The following is a 19,778-nucleotide window of genomic DNA, read 5'->3' as shown; positions in this document are numbered from 1 at the left end:
GAAATAGAAACTACCCAATAACTCATTCTTGGGTGCCCATTGAAAAACTATCTTTTAAGAGTCAATTTGTGAGTTGTCAAAAGTTATAACTCCTCTTTCCCATACCCAAAAAGGAATATTCCAAATTTGAGGAAGAATATGCCAAATTCAAATTTGAATCTCCCATCCACCATGGGTGATCCTGCATCATAGAGTTTACCTTAGTGTGTTTCCAATGTTTCTTTGTAGCAACTTATCTCATTACGAGGGGGCTCCGTAGTCTCTCTTCTTTCCTTCCTATGCAAAGGTAATTTAGAGGTAATTCATTGTAATTTTGTGATGGATATAGTCATTGGGGGGTATCATTGGATCCTCCATATTTCATTACTTGATTGTATCTTTTCTCTCTTTTGGAGAGGAGTTTTGTCCCAATGGGTTTTCTCCTTTTCTCTGTTTGTGAGAGATTGCATTGTAAATGGGTACCTAGCATGTCCTAGTAGCTGGGGCCAATAATCATCTTCATCTTTGCATCATTTGCATAATAATCTACTACTCCCTAAGTTGCACTTATGGAGGGTGTTGGTGTGAAAAAGGTATTTTACCTATCTAGTTCACTAGTAGGTCCTATTTACATACTTAAGTCTACTTAGGTCCTAGGAAATCTTCCTAGAAGGTGTTAGTTGTCATAAGATCTTATCTTTTGACATTTTATATTTGGGGTCTTGGGTCATTTAATAATTGTCAAGCTAGTTGTCTCACAACATAGGATAAGGCACATGTCATAATCTTCTCTAATCATATGTCTCAACCTTGTCTTTATAAGCAAGGCATCTCATTGTACATTTCACATTCAATCAATCATTCAAGCATCATAATCAAGCAAGCTATCCTTGCCATTTTCTCTCTTGCAGAAGGTTATTTTGTCTTGCAAGTGATTCTAGGATGTGGGAATTCACAATCCAGCTCCTACAGCAATAACCCATGGTAGTCAACCAAACACCATAACTTGATTATAAGTCGAGGAATAGGTTAGAGTACAAGTTCACTTCACTTTGTGGTCCCGACAACCGCTCTCATCAAATTCTACTCAACAATGCTCAATAATGCTCTTCCCGAGAATATTTTGGCATGCAAAATAGCTTTCAACATATTTATCACTCCTTTGATAAGCCTCCTATGTTAAAGTAGGTTAAGGAATACATACCATTGGTGCTTTTTTTAGTTAGTCTAGGCCTTCCAACTGAAAGATTGAATTGTATGCTCCATTACTCATTACCTATTTGACCATGGGAATCTATTTCTATGGACTTCATTAGTGGCCTACTCAACACAAAGCAAGCATGACCAGAAAATAAAGTTTATACTCCACAAGTTGCTACATTTCTCTAAGCACATTTGCAGGTAATTTACAAAGCTTTTTGGTTGCCAACAATGCTTCTCCACTTAATTTCATCTACAACTAATGACCAAACTGAGGTTGTCAATCACAACTAATTCCATGCTCTTTGCATCTATCATTAATGGAATAAGCATTGGGGCAACTAAATGCATATCGCTCATCGCAGCTACAATCCAACTAACCATATCCCAAAGAGGCATTCTCTTTCCATAGTTTATTATGGCTTCCAAACTTTGGCACTATACGAGATTCTTTCAGCTCCTCCACCTTAAACTGCCTAACCATATCGCAATGGGGCCTTCTCCTTTAAATGTCTATTATGACTTTCCACCTTTTGTATCATATGAGACCCTCGTTTCTCTTCCAACTCCAAATATGTCTCACCAAAACTAGGAGTAAGACAAAGCTTCTACATGAAATTTGGCCATGCTTTAGGACTCCAACAAACCTAAACAAAGTTCAAGGTACTTGATGACTGGCACTGAGTCCCTCATTCTCCCTAATTGGTGATTGGGTATGGGTTCTAGGATAAGAACGGGTTTTACAACAAACAACATCACAAGTTGAAGCCTACGAGATCACCTTTCACCAATCCTCAAGTTGGCATAGCTATCATCTAGATAATCTGGCTCAGCTTGACATCCATGATATTGTTGACGTGATATAGCTCAGCTAGTATAAAGTACAAACCATCATACTTTGAGTAGTTCGAATCATTGAACTCAAGCCTACCATCCTGAATTTTCAAGAAGCATCTGGACTCACAACAAATGCAATAAGCAAACAAACTTCTCTGGCACAGACACAGCTTCTGTATTAAGTTTCCAAGTATCATGTAGAAATTAGGAGCAACTTTCTCTCAGCAATGCAGAATGATTAAAATCATTCTTATAATTAAATTTGAACTCCATTCTTATCTCCATCACTGTATGTATTATGTACGCTTGGATTCTCACCAAATTCTCATTGGCTGCAGCTAAACCATTCTAACTGAGGAGGATTTTGATTGCCCAGTTCAAAGGTAGTTTGCATGTGCTCGACTTCCTCAATCCAGCACCTATCAACCTTGTAAATCTATTTAAAATGTGCTAATAAAGAGCATACAGGATCAGCTTTGGCAGTTATTTCACTTGTTTTCTTTGCTGTTTGCATCTATTCTCTCTGTTGATTTTCTTCAATGTAATTCCTGAGTTCTTATCAATACAGAAAATAAGTCTTTAGCAAAGATTGTTGTGATTACCATTTTCGAGGGTTGGGTCTACCCCTGTTTTTGTTTCTTGTACTTCTGTTAAATAAAAGAGACTTTTTTGGCTGTCAGGATTTGCACACATGTGAAATTGCTAAATTGGATTATCTGTTATAAGGGGATCTAATCGACGAGGAAAAAAAATGGTTGTAGGTTATGGCTTTATATTTTATTTTTAGCATAATGGAAGAAAAATATCCTTTCCTTATCTAGGTGCAACTTTCCATAGCTTTTGCTTTTGGAATTCCATACAAAATAGGCATGCAAAATCATAGTTATGTTGCTAAAAGCATGTGCAACAGCTTTTCAGGTCTATCAAAGATTCAGTTACGACATTTTAAAAATTATGATATTAGTTGCAGAATATTTTGGTTACAAGACTAAACACGTTGCAGCATTTTCATCTTATAGTGATTATCAAGGCCACATCTTGTCACTTAAGAAGTCTCAATTACAAATTGAATGCTGCCAGATTTCAAGGCCACTTAGTCATTGAAAAGATCTTCTAATTACCCATTAACAAGACAAAATTGGCTCTTCAGATAATCTGCAACTTTCCTCCCTTCTCCTCCTTCATGCATTCCGTCATTTTTGCTTTCAATTCCTGAAATCCCTTCTGATCTAATCAGAGAGAAATGTCTAATTCAACAGAAACATTTATTTGATTGTGATCATTGCTACAGTATTTAAAGCAACAAACTCTAGAAAATCTTTATGAGACAAACCCATTTAGATGCTTTAAGATAATCATTTTTAGCATATGTATATCTGACTAAACAAAAGAGACATTGGAATTTTTTCAGTGTGCTAAGGCTGTTCAAGGAGGTCTTTCCACTAATCAAACTGGCATTGGAGATGATTGACAACCAAACAACTCAGATTATAGCTTTTATATATATATTGGTTTTGTTTGAAATGAATTCAGTAAGAATATTTTTTCATGTAAAGCATCCTAAGAAATCTTCATAAGATGGAAGCAAAGGGCAAAAGCAACATCTGAGGCTTATTAAAGCAACTGCTGACCACCATATAAGCTTAAATAGTTATTAGTCAAGGCCATCCTTTGGATTTGAACATCTGCAATGAAGGCTGACCCACTCTCAAAAATAGCAACTGGAAGTATTGCACATCTCCACATTACTATCAAACCAGGAAGCCTTTGGATTTGAACATCTGCAATAAAGGCTGACCCACCCTCAACAATAGCAACTGGAAGCATTGCACATCTCCACATAACTATCAAACCAGGAATTGTGTGAAACAGAACAATATGAAAAGATTTGGCTTAGAGCAGTAAGCATCAGAGGCCTTTTAGTTTGGTCAGATATCTACAGTTTTCATCGAAAGCTCTCCATCTGATATATTTATTCATGCAAACCAATTCCATGCTAGACACAGTAATGGGCAGCCAAAAAGCAGTAAGCATCAGAGGCCTTTTAGTTTGGTCAGATATATACAGTTTTCCTCGAAAGCTCTCCATCTGATATATTTATTCATGCAAATCAATTCCATGCTAGACACAGTAATGGGCAGCCAAAGGAAACATAAGCCCAAGTAGAATATCTCAGCAATAAAAAAGGAAAGGGGATGGTAGTCCGAGCAGTAAAGCTGGTGGCACTGTCAATAAAACCAAGATTTATTTAATATTTATTGATATTTAAAAGCAGTATCCTATTGGAGAATTCACTGACTTTAGTGGTCCAATCTTTCATACATAAGGGCTCATTTTCTAGAAAAAGCACGTTGCCCTATCCTCATATGACCACATTGCATGGAGAAACTGCAAAAGTTAGTATATATTCAACTTAATTTCTAAAAACTCCATGTGATATACAGACAGGATTGGTTTAGGTAAGACCAAGCCAAAATAACATTGTTGCTTTTTGGATAAATCCAAAAACTAGTCCCAAGCTGAAAATCCAATTGCAGATGAATTTTCTCTAGTAAAGCTGAGACTCCAAATTTCATTTCTATTATAGATGTATGATCTTTTCTTTAAAAAGATCAGATGTATAAGTTTATTCCTGTTATAATTTTTAACACCTTTTGGCAAAAATCAATAGCCTGGGTAACCCTTATTGTCCAATCCTTCCTCATTGTTGGGACAAAAACTATAGAAAAACCCAAGTTCGTACAGGGTTAAGCTGCATTTTAATCATAGAGATGGGTAGAAATATGAATTGATGTTAAGCATCTAGAAATGTTTGAAGAACATAGAGATGCACAAGGGATGGATGCTAAGGGATTCGATAACGAGTTAAGAAATTACCATTGAATGAGGCCATGTTTTGCATCCACCAATTCATATCTTGATCTACAGCTACTGACAGTCCATCTGGCTGTCTCACCCCATAATTTCTTAAGAGGCCGCTTTACACGAGGTGATATTTCCCTCCATGCTACCAACCTTAGAACATTATCTCCCCTGCAAAGTAAAAGACAAATGATATGTTAAAAAACATGTAAAAATAAAATGATAGGTTATGCTTTGCCCGGTGAAGGCAAAGATGACTGATATGTCAAAAGTGTGAAATAAAACATTATTTTAACAACAAATAACTTTATGACACAAAGCGAAAGAGCAAAGAATGATACCTTAGACATTTCTGTCACGTAATGGGCAAATAAAAACAACGATTTAATCATTAGAATGAACATTAAGAAGGATATCATAACTCAAATAAATGATGCCCTGCTATAGAAATTCAGCACAAACCACAGCATTGCATTTTCCAAATTGTAACATGAAACTCGATTCAAGAAATTTACAATGGCATATAGAAAAAGTACTCGAAGGAAACAAGTATCAACAGCCTACAAATTGTATTTGTAATCGTGTACATGCAAAGTCTTAATTGCAGCTCAATGACAGCCTTGTGAAAGAAGTCAAACAGAATTGTCTAGGCAATGCCCATTGATATTAAATTATTAATCAACTCACGATAGAAGAAAGACAACATGTGCTAAACAAATTTGGTGTTCACCAAAGATTGCAAAAGGATCATAACAGAATGGTCTTAAAATTACTCGTTACAAAATATATGTCTAGCACTCATACATCCAAATCCAACCAAAAACATTTTCAAGAGTTCCAAAACAGTGATCTCGACAAATTGATCATAAAAATGGCACCCATTACGGAACAAAATAACACAAGCATGGGGCTACAGTAAATAGTGAATAGCAACACTCACCACACTGAGAACTCAGCATGCAAAGAAACCAACATAACTTTTCATGAATAACTGTGTTGGTAAGAAACAGTGTTCAAAAGAATTTGTGCTGCGAAGCTACATAACACTCACAATAAGATGTGTTCTTGGGTTTCATGGCCTCCAATTTCATGCTTGATCCAAAGATATATATTTTATTCAGTATTAGAGGATATGAATGTCACCTTTTAATAATCCACACAAAAAGGATATAAATGTCCCACACGATACACAACTACAAATTAAGCGATGAAACTTTTACCCTGTCATGGTTCTTTCCCATCAATTTCTTTCTAACTTGAGATCGATTACCTCAAGATAACTTATCCCTAAAAGAAATACTTGAGATTTTCTATCTATTATAGAACAAGAATATGCAGTATGTCTTCCCCTTCCAGAAATATGCCAAAGGCTGTCCTTTTTGATAGTGCATCTAAGAAATGATTGAGTATCATAGTTGAAAACAATGGCACTCCAAACATCTTACCAACATTTTCCAGAACAAAAATCTTGACAGATAATTGATTTTCCCGTCATAGTTGTATTGTAGAGTAGTTCCTCTAGTATAACATGCCTCCTTATAGTGCATTTAATATAATACAGATTACTATTTACATTTTTCAAAACTTATTTTCTACTAGGCTGCCTAATCTGATATTCTGTTGATGTTTCATTTTCAAATTTGAGTTACATAGCTAATGCTCTTGATCGTAGTTCTATAAGCACATATTTGGTTGTTGATAAGATGATATATAATTGAATCAATGAGTACGGTTGAGAGTTGCCAAAAAAGGATTGCTGTTCATGACTTCAATACCTTAAGGGCCCAAGCAATATTTTTATCATTGTTTATCAGCTGGAAAAATCTATATTGGAGGTAAAATGCAACGTCAAGAGTCAAGACCATAAAGGACTAGATTCATAATTTCCTTAATTTTAATTGATTTTGAACAGTAACAAAACTTGATAAACATGAAATTTTCATAATCCATGAGTATGGATCTGATAGCTTCTGGAAATAAGTATGTTTATTTAAATATTTTATTTATGTCAACACTTTGGATATATTTACTTTATTTACATCAACACTTTGGATTACACTCCATGATGAACAAGGATAAAAAATATTGATGTAAATATTGCTTATTTTTAAAATGTCCTGATATGGATCACCAGAAATGTTTTCCCTCTTTTACCTTAATGATGGATCACCGGAACACATTTTTCCTCTCTTATCTTGATGATGGTTCAAAAGATCATGGTGTGTGATCCAAAACATTGATATGACTTAAATAAAAACAGTTATATCCAGAAGCCATCAACTTCCATAACAAAACTATGTCCAAAATAATATTGATTCCAAGAGCCCTTCTGATTGAAGAGCATCTCAAGCAATCGTATTTGAACCCAGCTGCTAATTATATTTGAAGTTCTTAGCTACTGTTTCCCTAATCTCAGTAATCCTTTTTTTTTTTACTTTGCTTGGTAGGAGATGCTTTAGGCACTCTTTACGTTTTGGAGTATATCCAATGTACTTCCAAGTCTCATTGACTTATTGATTTATGTATATCCAATGTACAGTCTGAGTTGGTCTAGTGGTGGAGAACTTGTGCTCTTGAAAGAGAGGTCACAAATTCAAATCTCACAGGGGGTAAGGTATGTACCTCATCTGTAGCACAGTTAGGTGCCCCCCACAAAAAGTTCGGGTAGTCCCATATTACTATAAACCATCTGTAGACCCATATACAGACTGCCCAGTATTGTGAAATATAAAAGAATCTTTCTTTCTTTCTATCTATTCAGTTATTTGTAGACATTCACTTCATTTTTTTTTGGTCGCTTGTTTTCTGCCAACTACTAGCAAAATACTTTAGTGAAAAGACCTTCTGATTGAATGGCACTACTGGCAATCAGATTTGATCTTAGCTTTTAACTAAATCTGAAGTTGTAACTATAATTGCCATAGATCTGGGTAAACCTTTTTTTCCTTCGTTTCCTAAGAGACGCATTAGGCACTCCTTTCATTGGCAACTATCACGGCTTTACTTTGAAGGCCCGCTGACCTATTTTGACCATTTGTAGACAATCACATAATTTCAATCTTGTTTGCTTGTTTTCTGGCAAGGACAAACCTGCCCCTTTAGGTGCCAACGTGTTAAGATTTTGGAAAGAGTTATTTGCATAACCCAACAATAAAAGGAAATCTAAAACCAGATTCTTGGAGTACCCCAACTAGAAAAGAGGCAAAGGAGTGCGTAGGGGGTATATGTGTAAAGAAATTCACAAACCACATTCTTCTTTAAGAAAAGAAAAATATTTTGACATAACCTAAATGAGAGCAATCATGGACTTAATTGAAAGTATGCAAAACTGGGGAATCACAAAAACATCTCATTTCTCTGCTCTCAATCTAAATCATTTACCATTGAAACAGTCCATGCTTGTCTCTTTAAAGCCTATCTTTTCTGGTAATAACAAAAACAAAAATGAAGTGGGTTCATATGAATCAACTTACACGTGTCTTCCACTTGGGTGTTCTCCTGCTGATGTTGAGGCCCATTGTCCAGTGGCAGTCTCTCCTTCGGGTGGTGATGATGATGACGTCATATCCTTTTCTTTCTCTGTCATCCAAATCCACCAAAAAACTCATACTACAATCAATATATGGATATGGGTTAATGAATCCACCTAAATTCTGGATACCCACATCCACATGTTCAATCAATCCGCCTCACAACCTCCGCATATGAATTTTTGCTTCTTTCCTCGCTGTTTGTTGCTGCAGTTTTGGAGATCGAGGAAGTGAGTGAGAAAAAGATGGTTAGATTGTTTTTTCAAACTTTAACAGAAAACAACTGGGCTTCGTGCTTAAAAATATGAAAGAAGGGCCACGCAAGGAAAAAGTACTTCACGCTCTGTTGGGGATTTGGAAGTCTTTCCTTTTTAGGGATGGATGTCCTAAAATAAAATTATGATTCTGGTTGTTAATCTAGGTTTAGTGAACATGTGCAAAGCTAAAGAAGCTAATATAATATGTTCGAAGGATGATGTTCTCTTCCTACAAATGAGAAATTTTATTCAGTCGAAGAAACATTGACTATGTATAATGGTAGAAGGGTTTTTTCAATCTTCTTTTTTCTTAAAATACTCGTTGTACATTGGTGGTAAAAAAAATATTCCGAGGCATTCAAAAAAGGGCATTTTAAGCACTTATATTTGAAGATTAGTAGCCTAAAATAAGACAAACTATTGTTGCTTATTCATCTGCTTTCCTTTTTTACCATATCATTATGATGAATTATAGGGTGAATGTTCACCTTTATTATTGCTTGTGCTGTCATTTTGAATCATATGTACTTATCTAAAGGGGGAGTTTGACTTTTTAGTCAAAGGAAAAAAAATACTTTTATATTGGAGAGAATATATGCAACCTATAGCCTGAATTGTTCAAGTCATTACTTGTTACGGGATAATAACTTGACCATTTAGCAATTAAAAATTAAAAAATTAAAAAATGAGAATGTGAAGTTTTTGGTGCTCTTATTTAAATAAGAGTTTGACCCTCCAAAATTTAAATCTTATTAGAGGTTGAACTTTGAACTTAGATGTGTATAAAATTTCCTTTCTAATTAAAAATAATCTATTTTTTTTTTAAATTTCAATAGTTAACTAAAGTATTTATTCAATTTTAAAAATAGTTAAAAACAAACTGCTTTCATGGAATAAAAATCACTTCAGCAACATCTTTGAGTCAAAGATAAAATTAGAATAAGAACTTGAAAGGGTTAATAATGAGGTAATTGAAAATGGTATGGATGAGTCTCTATATCTCAGAGAAAAGAGGCTATTAGCTGAATACAAAGATATCTTAGCTAAGGAAGAAAAATTTTGGCGCCAGAAGTCTAGAGAAACCTGGCTTAATGTTGGGGATAAGAACACTAAATTCTTCCATAATAGCTATAAGCAAAGAAGAACTATAAATAGAATTACTAAAATCAGAAATGGTTGTGGTGTCAATTTAGAGGACCCTATTCAAATAGCAAATGAGCCTGTTAGGTATAATGAGAATATCTTAAATAACTAGGAGGGCTTTAATTTAGGTAATCAGAACGCAATTCTAGCAAGCATCCCGAAGATTATAACGGAAGATCAAAATAAGAATTTGTTGGCCAGATTCTCTAAAGCTGATGTAGAAGTTGCACTAATGCAAATGAACCCAAACAAGGCTCCAGGACCTTATGGGTTCCCAACCTCCTTCTTCCATAAATGTTGGCACTTCATAGGTGATGAGATCACAGAGGCCCTGGAAGGGGTGAGGAACTCAAGAAGCCTGCTTAAGGAAATTAACAATACCTTTGTAGCTCTTATACCCAAGAGAGATAAAGCAAAAAGTTTGGATGATTTTAGGCCAATAGTGCTATGTAACACCATCTACAAACTACTCACCAAGACCATTGCAAATAGAATTAAAAAGTTGCTCCCTTCCTTAATTAGTGAAGAGCAAATGGGCTTCGTCCCTGGAAGATCTATATATGATGGGGTTATCATAGCCCAAGAAGCCATTCATTCTATTCAGCAAAATGGTGAGTCGAGTATGCTAATTAAATTAGACATTAAGAAAGCCTGTGATAAGGTAGAGTGGTGTTTTCTGTGCAAATGTCTAGTAGCCTTTGGTTTTGCTAAACAATGGATCAACCTAATATTTGAATGTATTTCCACTCCAAAAATGTCAATCCTTGTATATGGTACCCCAGAAGGTTTTTTCAGCATTTCTAGAGGTTTGAGACAAGGAGATCCCATATCTCCCTTCTTATTCATTATTATGGCAGAATCTTTGGGTAGAACAATTACAAATGCTAGAGAAAGGAATATTGTTAAGGGGATCAAAATAACTAGTGAGTTAGCTGCTACCACGCATCAACAATTTGTTGATGACACCATGTTATTTGGCCATGGAGATAGACAAGAATCACAAGCATTTAAAAATATTCTTGATTCCTACACTATGGCCTCAGGACAGGAAATTAGCAAAGAAAAACCAAAAGAAAAAAAAAATTCTTCAATATGGATTTGAACAAGGAAAATGTAATATGCAACACTCTAAACTTTAAAAGGGAAAATCTGCCATGTAAATACCTGGGGTTGCCCCTTGATAAAGGATGTAGAACCACAAAATTATGGGATCAGATGGTGTCTCAAATAAAGAAGAGAACAGAATCCTGGAAAGGTAAATGGCTCTCCTCTGCAGGAAGAGCAGCTATGTTAAAATCTGTATTGTCAGCTATGCTAATCTATCAATTGTCTTGTATGAATCTCCCTATGGCAAAGAAGGAGGAACTTAACAAACACCTAAGAACCTTCTTCTGGCAAGGAACGAGGGAAAAAAAAATCTCATTATTGACTTGGGATAAGGTTTGTAGGCCTAAGGAGGAAGGGGGTGTTGGAATCAAAAGTATTAAGGAACAAAGAAAGCCATTAGAGGCTAAATTAATCTGGAGAATGTACAAAAATCCTAACTTGAAATGGGTTAAAATCCTAAGCTACAAATATCTGAATAACAATGATCCTTCTAGTATTTTTAGGACTGCATCCCCTCCAAGACGTTTGTGTATATGGAACTTTATGTTAGAATGTAGAAGCATTATTACTGATAAATTAACCTAGAACCTGGGCAATGGACAACAAGCCCTGTTCTGGTCCAACTCTTGGGGTGGTCTTACAGCTATAGAAAGACTTTCCAACTTTGAGACCTCTAAAACCCTCTTAGAAACTCTATGGGGCAAAAATGTTAGGGATTACATTAAAGTTGAGGATGGGAAAATCACTAACGGATGGAAATGGAAATCTTTATCTAGCATTAACATCCCAGACTGGGAAAGAGAACAGATCTCGAGGATCCTCAAAAATAGGAATATAACCTTTCACTCTGGGGTTGATAGACTGGTTTGGGATGGCTCGAAATCTGGAGACTACAATGCTAAGGATGGGTATAACTACCTTGTTAGAAGACACTTAAGGCCCAAGTCTAATATACCACTAGAACTTTGTTAGGACAAGAATTGTTCACCTAAGGTTGGCATGTTTTCATGGCTGGCTTTATAGAACAAGGTCCTAACTGCTGATAGGTTTAGAAAAATGGGTTATGAAGGACCAAGTATATGCCTGCTATGTGAAGACGAAGAGGATGATGTTGATCATATATTACTGACTTGTAGATTCTCTCATCAATGTTGGATGTGTCTTTGCAACAAGTTGGGATGGAGCTCAGCTTCGCCCAACTCCATCTTGAGAATGTTCCAAGCTTGGCTTGTCATAAAGAAGAGTTGTTTGTATGGTATCCTATGGATAGTGGCACCCTCTATTATTATTTGGGAGCTATGGAAAAAATGGAATATACGAGTATTTAAGGACAAGCAGATGACCTGGGAACAACTAACAAATAAAATGGAGGCTCCCATCACTAAAATTGTAAATAGAAGGATTTTGAATCAACAAAAAATGATGGCCAAAATGACTTACTGGGATGAGAAGATGAGGAGCAGATGGATTGGGTTTAAGATTCCTCCCTATGTTGGGCCTGGAGCTAAGGAAAATAAACATAATAGAGAAGAATGTAGGTGGCAGCCTCCTAAGAATGGATGGTTCAATCTCAACTTCGATGGTGCATCACGTGGTAACCCTGGTTAGGCAGGCATAGGAGGTTGTCTTCATAATTAAAATAGAATTGAGGTGGCAAGGTTTGCAAAACCAATTAGTTATAAAACTAATAACATGGCTGAGATGGTGGCCCTTATGGAAGGGCTTCTCATATGTAAAGACCAGAAGGTGGAGAAACTAGCCATTGAAGGCAATTTTGTAATTGTGATTAATGCTTTAAGAAAAGGATCTACACCAAACTGGAGGCTTAATGCAATTCTAACAAGAGCCCTTCATTTAGTCCAATCGTTCAAGAAGACAATTTTCAACCACATATAGAGAGAGAGGGTGACTCCCGCGCAGATGAACTAGCAAATATGGGGGCCAATGGGAACATCATTATGTAAGGAGGTTGCTTGATGGAATTCTTAAATCCTTGGCAGGATCAGGATTTGAGAGAATAGGGCAGTTGTAGAATGAGTAAAACTAGGATAGCTGACAATAATGCAGACAAATATTTAGAAAAAGGTTTAGAGGATTGGTGGTTGTATCAACAAGGGGTGACTCAACCTTCATATATAACTAGTCATTGTTACTATTAACAACTCGATTGAGCCTAAGAGGATTATAGGTTGGTTTTAATTATCTACGACTCGGTTCTTATAGAAGGTATATAATTTCATTTATATATAAATATGTACACTTATATATGTGGACGGACTGAAATTTGTCAGCTTAAAGTAAATCTATTAAGATTGAAATTAAGAATATTGCAGAAATTGATACACTCAATATAGGTCTCCTCTGAGGTAAATACTTAGGAAAAGGAATTGGATTAGGCAATCATTATTTATAGCTTTATGGAATGTATTTATACCTAATAAACATTTTAACGAAAACATGGGATGGGCTATTGTCCCTTTCAAAGGCTTTAAAAGAGAAGACTCTAAATCATAAATAATAGTGATGACTTTGGTGGTCGATACTCTTGCATGCCTAGGGGTTGGTTGGTATAGGAGTTAGAGGAAAAATCAACTCTACAGCTCCCAAGGATCACCTGAATGCAAACTTGTCAAAGAAGGAGAGAAGCAAAAAAGCTATGGAGGCCAGAATTCAAAGATCTAGAAAAGACGAGTCATATTGATTGTGCAACAAGAATGCAATTCAATAATTACAATTGTTATGAAAATACAAAGAGAGAATCCTTATAAAAGGATACTCGAAACCCTAAAGAATTATAAGATTCCTAAGTTTAGCTTAAGCATAGAATATAATAGACTAATAATTAAATAAATAATTATTAACTAATAAAAGATAACTCTAACACCCCCCCTTAAGATGAACTTAGGGAGTAGCTAAAAAACAACCAAGGACTAAAAAAGCATGTAAAAAATGCATGAAAGCAACAATGGGTCCCGACAACTAGGCTTGATGAGGTACCCAAGTACAAAAGAGTCTTTGTAAGGTGGAGAAATAGAGAAAACCACATGGGAAAAAAACTCTACTCCAAAAAGAGATGAAGACTAGTGAAGGTTTGAAGAAGCATCCAAACAAGAGAATGCCCTAGAAAACAAGAACAAGGGAGGACCATGAAGAACACCACTGAAGCATGAAGAAGTTGCAAATACTATCGAAGAGTAACTAATGATCTGAAGAACCTCCACTGAAATAGAACATGACCAGGTAGAGAAGACTATAATCTGCATGAGTGCCCTCAAATGACACTACTCGAATCAAAAGACAAACAAAGGCAAACAACTGAACTCAAAGATACAGATGGCATAAAATACCACAGCCTGAAGAGTTGATCAATTGAACCAAGGAAGCATTAGGACAACAAGACAAACCCCCCCATTATGTTGACAAGGGAGAGATGATAGATACACTGAAAAGGACGACCAACAAGAACTGCATGATGAAGAACGAGGAACATCGAAGGTGCAGAGAAAGTACATAGTGTCATGGAAGGAACACTCACTTGACACACATCATGAGGCTAATGTCATGGAAGGAACACTCACTTTAAAAAGGTAGATGGCAAATAAGGCAAACATCAACCCCCCCATGGCACTTTATAATGTAGTGCATGTACAATAAGGCACAAGATGTGCAAGATCCCAAGTATACAATGCATAGTGGCACTTTATCTCAGTGTGTTTGCATAAAGAAAATGCTTACAAAAACATGTCTACAATGATTAGAAGAGACAGAATACTAAAAATATAGAAATAACAACCAAAGAAGAGACATCCTACTCAAAGAAAGAGATCCCAGGACCTGAAACATCCAAGATATTCACTAGAGTGCTAAAAAGAAAAAAATCGAATAAAAATGTACTTGGAGAAGAATCTGGAAATAAAAATCATATGAACGGAAAGTGCACAAAACAATCTTTCCAACGATATAAAGTTTTCGAAAAACGAAGTTCCGATGCTCAAGTTGTCTCCCGGAGTGAAAAAAGAACCTTTGCTTTGACAGCAAAAAACACCATCAAAAAAGCAAAATAAAAAATTCAAACCTCCAGATCTAGATAGAGCTCAGAAAGAGCTTTCCAACAATATACGGTTTTTTAAAAAATGAGTCCATTTGCCCAAGTTATGGCAAAAAAGCCAATAGCATGTCAAAAAACCTTCAAGTAAAAAAAAAAACCCTCCTGGTGGCAGGGAGATGGTGTCTGGGTGGCGGTCGGGCGATGGTCGAGCAGAGCAGGCGGCGGGTGGTGAAGTAGGCGGTGGTGATCGGGTTGAGCAGCGGCGGCGGTTGGGCGGAGCAGTGGCTGGCGGCAGGGTGGCCCCGGGCGACGGTCGGACAGAGGGCATTAGCAGTAAGTGGCTCGTAGGGGCGGCAGTAAGTGGAGATCGCCACGGTAACTGTGGAGCGGTGGGGCCGGTGATTTAAAGACCACCTGCAATAGAAGCCGACGATTTAAAAATCGTCGAGTAGTGACCGCCTAGGAGACCAACGGTAACTGCCAACGCAGCCCCGACGGTTAACTGATCATCGGCAGTCTGCGTTAACCTTGTCAACCTGGGCAAGTTGTTAAATTGCCCAAAAATAAATAAAAAAATTCTCGATCTATATGCCCTGAGGTTGTATGGCCTAGGGCCTAAAATTTGTTTTGCCTCCCAAACACCTGACACCAAAATATATCGAGTTTTATATCAAAATTCATGGAATCAGCCTCCTGAATCCAACCGTGAGGTCCTTTTGGCACCAAAATGTACCAAAAAATTAGCTACCCCCATAAATGGAAAAAAGCAATCGCACAAACCCTCGAATACATAGATTTGAAGAACAAGGCCCAAAATCTCTCATGAAGAGAACATGGGCATGCAGATCTAGAGCTCTGATACCATATAGCAGTTGAGGAAAAATCAACTCTACATCTCCCAAGGATCATCTACATGCAAACCTGTCATAGAAGGAGAGAAGCCAAAAAGCTATGGAGGCCAAAATTCAAAGATCCAGAAAAGAGTCATATTGATTGTGCAACAAGAATGCAATTCAATAATTACAATTGTAATGAAAATACAAAGAGAAAATCCTTATAAAAGGATAGTCGAAACCCTAAAGGTGAAAACCCTAATGAATTATAAGATTCCTAAGTTTAACTTAAGCGTAGAGTATAATAGACCAATAATTAAATAAATAATTATTAGCTAATAAAAGATAACTCTAATAGTTAGTATTGGACAGAAAAATTGGAAGAAAAGTGACTCTTAAAGAAATGATCTTACTTTAATAGGCAATGGCCCCTTAATTAATAGTGTAAGTATATGAAACCCACTTCTACAAGTAGAGGTCTTGATAATGAGTACCCTCGATATTAGTATTAACATGTGTAGTTGGTGTAATGCCCATACCCTAGTCGGACTTTTAAAACCCATGTAACCTTGATTGACTTCCTATGTGGCATTCTTGAATGGTAGATTTACCGATATGCAATGTGTAGTTTAGATAATATAAATTAATTGTGCATACTTATTCTTGTGCTTTTGCATTGATTTTCGTGTAAATGAACTTGTTCCTAACCCTTGTGATAAATCTTGACCTAACGTCTTCATTGAATATGTATTTGTATATGCATGCTTGTATGAATTCATGGGTGCAGGAGATTTGCAGGTACAACATCGCTTAGGGCAAGGTTCATCTCCTTTGGAATTTGCAAGGTTGAGTATGCTCTTTCATCTTTTGAATTCGGATTTAGTGGTCATATAACTCTCGTCTTGCCTTAGCCATGGTTAGGGGAGCATCGTGCGTGGATTCGTGGAGCTTGCTTTCATTGGGATGCATGTCGAGAGATTTGGAGGACTTCCTCGATTTGCGTACCTTGCGCGAGGTAAGTGAGGTTTGTTATCCTAAGTATTAAATTCAAAATTAATGAGTAGGCGTACACAATAGTGATATAGGAATTTAAATAGGTAGTTCTTTTATATGATTAATCACTAATTTAAGAGATTGCTTTAAATTGTTATTGTAGCAAGCTTAAGGTATTTAACTGGGGTTAGTGTGCTCATTTACGCATTTGTAACTTTTATGCATTTGTAGTCGAGAAATTTGAATAAACAAGACTCTTGCATTAGATTAGTCATTTATTTAAAAATGTCGCTTTATTAAGTTATAGCGAGTTAATTTAATAATTAATTTTAATAACTACGATTTTAATAAATTATGCATTTTAGAAAGGAAAATTTTTAAAGTCGTTTGGGAGACAGAAATAAATTACTCATTTCGCATTTTGGAAGAAAAGGGATAAATTATTATTATTTAAACGAAATTATTTCCTTTTCACTTGTATAGTTGATATAGTATAAAAAGATTGATTTTTAGAAAATTAAAATTTAAAATCAAAACGCCTTACCCGGTAAGTAGTCCCAAAATATAAATGTAGGCCTAAATCGATATTAAGAAATTAAAATTTAAAACTCAATAAGAAAAAGAAGCATTTTAAATTTAATAGGGGAAAACATATAAGATTAATAAATAATGGTAATGAATGACTTCCATATGGGACTTTCAATCATTTTATTTTAAAAATAAATACCTAATTTCGAAATTGAAATTAGGGCAAAAATTAGGGTTTTCTTTTTAATCTTGTTTTGTAAGCATTTTGGGGGCTTCTTGGCTTTTGGGGTTTTTTTTTGGAAAAACATGGTTCTTGGAAGGGAGATTGGGGATTTTGGAGAGGGAGGAGGAATGAGAGCAGCTGATTTTGGAGCTCATCTTCATCAAAATCTCTTCCTGGAAAGCGTTTGGAGGTAAGAAATTTTAATATACCCTTTTGTTTATTGTTATGCCCTCCATGAAATGCTGGAAAAATAGAGAGGAATGCTACCCATGAGTGTTATTAAGATTTAGTTTTCAGTTGGTTGAAGGCTTGGTTATTCTTCAAAGACTCTTCTATTTTGCCTTCTTTTGAAATCCATACTATTCTGAGAATGAAAAAGAGAGAAAAGAAAAAAGAAAGGGAGGAATGGCTGTGAGTGTGTTTGTTTTTTTTTCAAAAATGGGATTGCTGGAAAATACTATAAGTTTTGTGATTTTAGACTGTGTTTTGAAGAGATGTTCATATATTTTTTTTGTACTACTACACATTCTAATTAGTTAGAAAAAAAAAAAATATATGTATTTAGATTCAATAAAATTAAAACTGGGCTGCACATATTGGCAGCTGAGACTATGTTTGTTACTGTATATATTTAACAGAAAATTTTCTTAACAAAAATAAATAAGAAAAAAAATATATATATATATTAAAAAGAAACCCTACACACTCTACCCCCCATACGGCTGGGAGGGAGTAGCTGCAATGGCAGCACTGCTACCATTTGGTAGCAGCGCTACCATTGGTAGTGCACTGCTACCAAATGGTAGCTGCGCTACCATGGCAGCTGCGCTACCATGGCAGCTGCGCTACCAAATGGTAGCAGGGACTGCAAAAGGGGGGGGCCCACGTGGTTGTCCACGTGGGTACCCTCCCACTCTTTTTTAAAAAAAAAAAGTTACACAGAAAAATATAGTTGTTCCATTTTTATTTATTTTTAATAATATTTATAATTTTATTATTTTAAATGATTGTTTTAAGGTAAAAAAAAAAAAAATGTGTATGTATTCAACATGTAAAAATAAAGAAGAGTCAATTGATAAGTGAATATAAAATTAGTATAAGTGAATTAAACTTAGTTTTTTTTATATTATTCAAATTCCTTTTCTTTTATGTTACTTAATTTCAGATTTCTAAATAATAGATTTGGAATTTAGAGATTCAACATTTAGAAAATCCATACTGTAATTTCAAGCTACTAATTTCATATTGATTTCATCATACTCGGGTTGTACTTATTATTAACATGGACTAATTAGTAATGGTGGATTAATATGAAATTTTAAATAAAAGTTAATTTAGCAAGTCTACCATTGGATCGACATTACTAGTTAGAGCAATACGGTAAACGAATACCTCGACCGGATAATGCCTATGCGGAATTAAATTTTCTATTATCGAATTTGGTTATGTAATGGTAGAACTTGCCATGATAGTGTTGGTTGCAAGTTGGTCAAGCCCCTAATTAGGAAACCGTCAAACAAGAGTATCCAGGATTGTTTGTTTCTTTTTATTTGTTATGATTCAATTTGACCCGCTTCTAAAAGGGATCATTACGTAATTAATGTCCGAAGTGTCTGTTGTATAATGATTGTATTCGCCTGAGTGGCAAGATGTAAAAGACTTATAAATTTTGTATTCCTAACGATATAATACCAAAGGGGTCATGCAGTTGAGCAGACCCGGAGATGTAGCCCATCCGGGGTGAACACCGAGATCATATCTGTGTTATGCGATTGTTTATAGCGTGCTTTGTTTTATGTTTTAAATTATCATGAATGGTTGTAATCTTGCATGAGTGTATGGTGGAAGTTTAATGAATTCGAATTTAAATGCATAACATTATTCCTCTGGATAAATGTAGTTATTTAAGTTCATAAACATTGTGAGCTACGATTATGGCAAAGTATTTAACATATTGTAATTAAAGTTGTAAAAAAAAAAAAAAAAGTAATTTGATAATGTTAAACGTAGTAATAATGGAAAGAACCTCGCTAGATTACTTTACTGGATTAATTTGTTAATAAGTATGTAAATGGATTGAAAGTAAAAGGGAAAACAAAGTTAAAACTTATGTCACAATTCCCAGATGGAGATTAAAAGGTTGAACATCATATAAACATCTATCTTTATACCTTAGTGAATGAAAAACACGCCATGTCAGTTATGTTTCATTACATTGGTTAAATTTGTTAAGTTATT

The 19,778-nt window shown here is 35.5% G+C and overlaps 1 protein-coding gene across 3 annotated transcripts in view; it reads right to left on the bottom strand.

The window, feature by feature from the left end:
* LOC131067847 (uncharacterized) overlaps positions 1-8,988 on the bottom strand; it is a 96,507-nt gene extending 87,519 nt beyond the window's left edge. Inside the window, exons 1-3 of one of the 3 annotated variants that reach the window (XM_058003017.2) lie at positions 8,544-8,985; positions 8,352-8,457; positions 4,894-5,049 (exon numbers count right to left, since the gene is read on the bottom strand). In XM_058003017.2, coding sequence (XP_057859000.2) covers positions 4,894-5,049; positions 8,352-8,443 — 248 coding nt within the window. In that variant the 5' untranslated portion in view covers positions 8,444-8,457; positions 8,544-8,985. Of the gene's footprint in view, positions 1-4,893; positions 5,050-8,351 lie in introns of all 3 variants that reach the window. The other 2 variants (XM_058003018.2, XM_058003015.2) reach the window with 2 other exon arrangements.
* Positions 8,989-19,778: the final 10,790 nt, after the last annotated feature.

The sequence above is a fragment of the Cryptomeria japonica genome, chromosome 8 (genome assembly GCF_030272615.1).
Source record: "Cryptomeria japonica chromosome 8, Sugi_1.0, whole genome shotgun sequence".
NCBI classification, from domain to species: Eukaryota; Viridiplantae; Streptophyta; class Pinopsida; order Cupressales; family Cupressaceae; genus Cryptomeria; species Cryptomeria japonica.
Note: the sequence above shows the minus strand (reverse complement) of the source record. Positions and strands in the feature narration are given on the sequence as shown.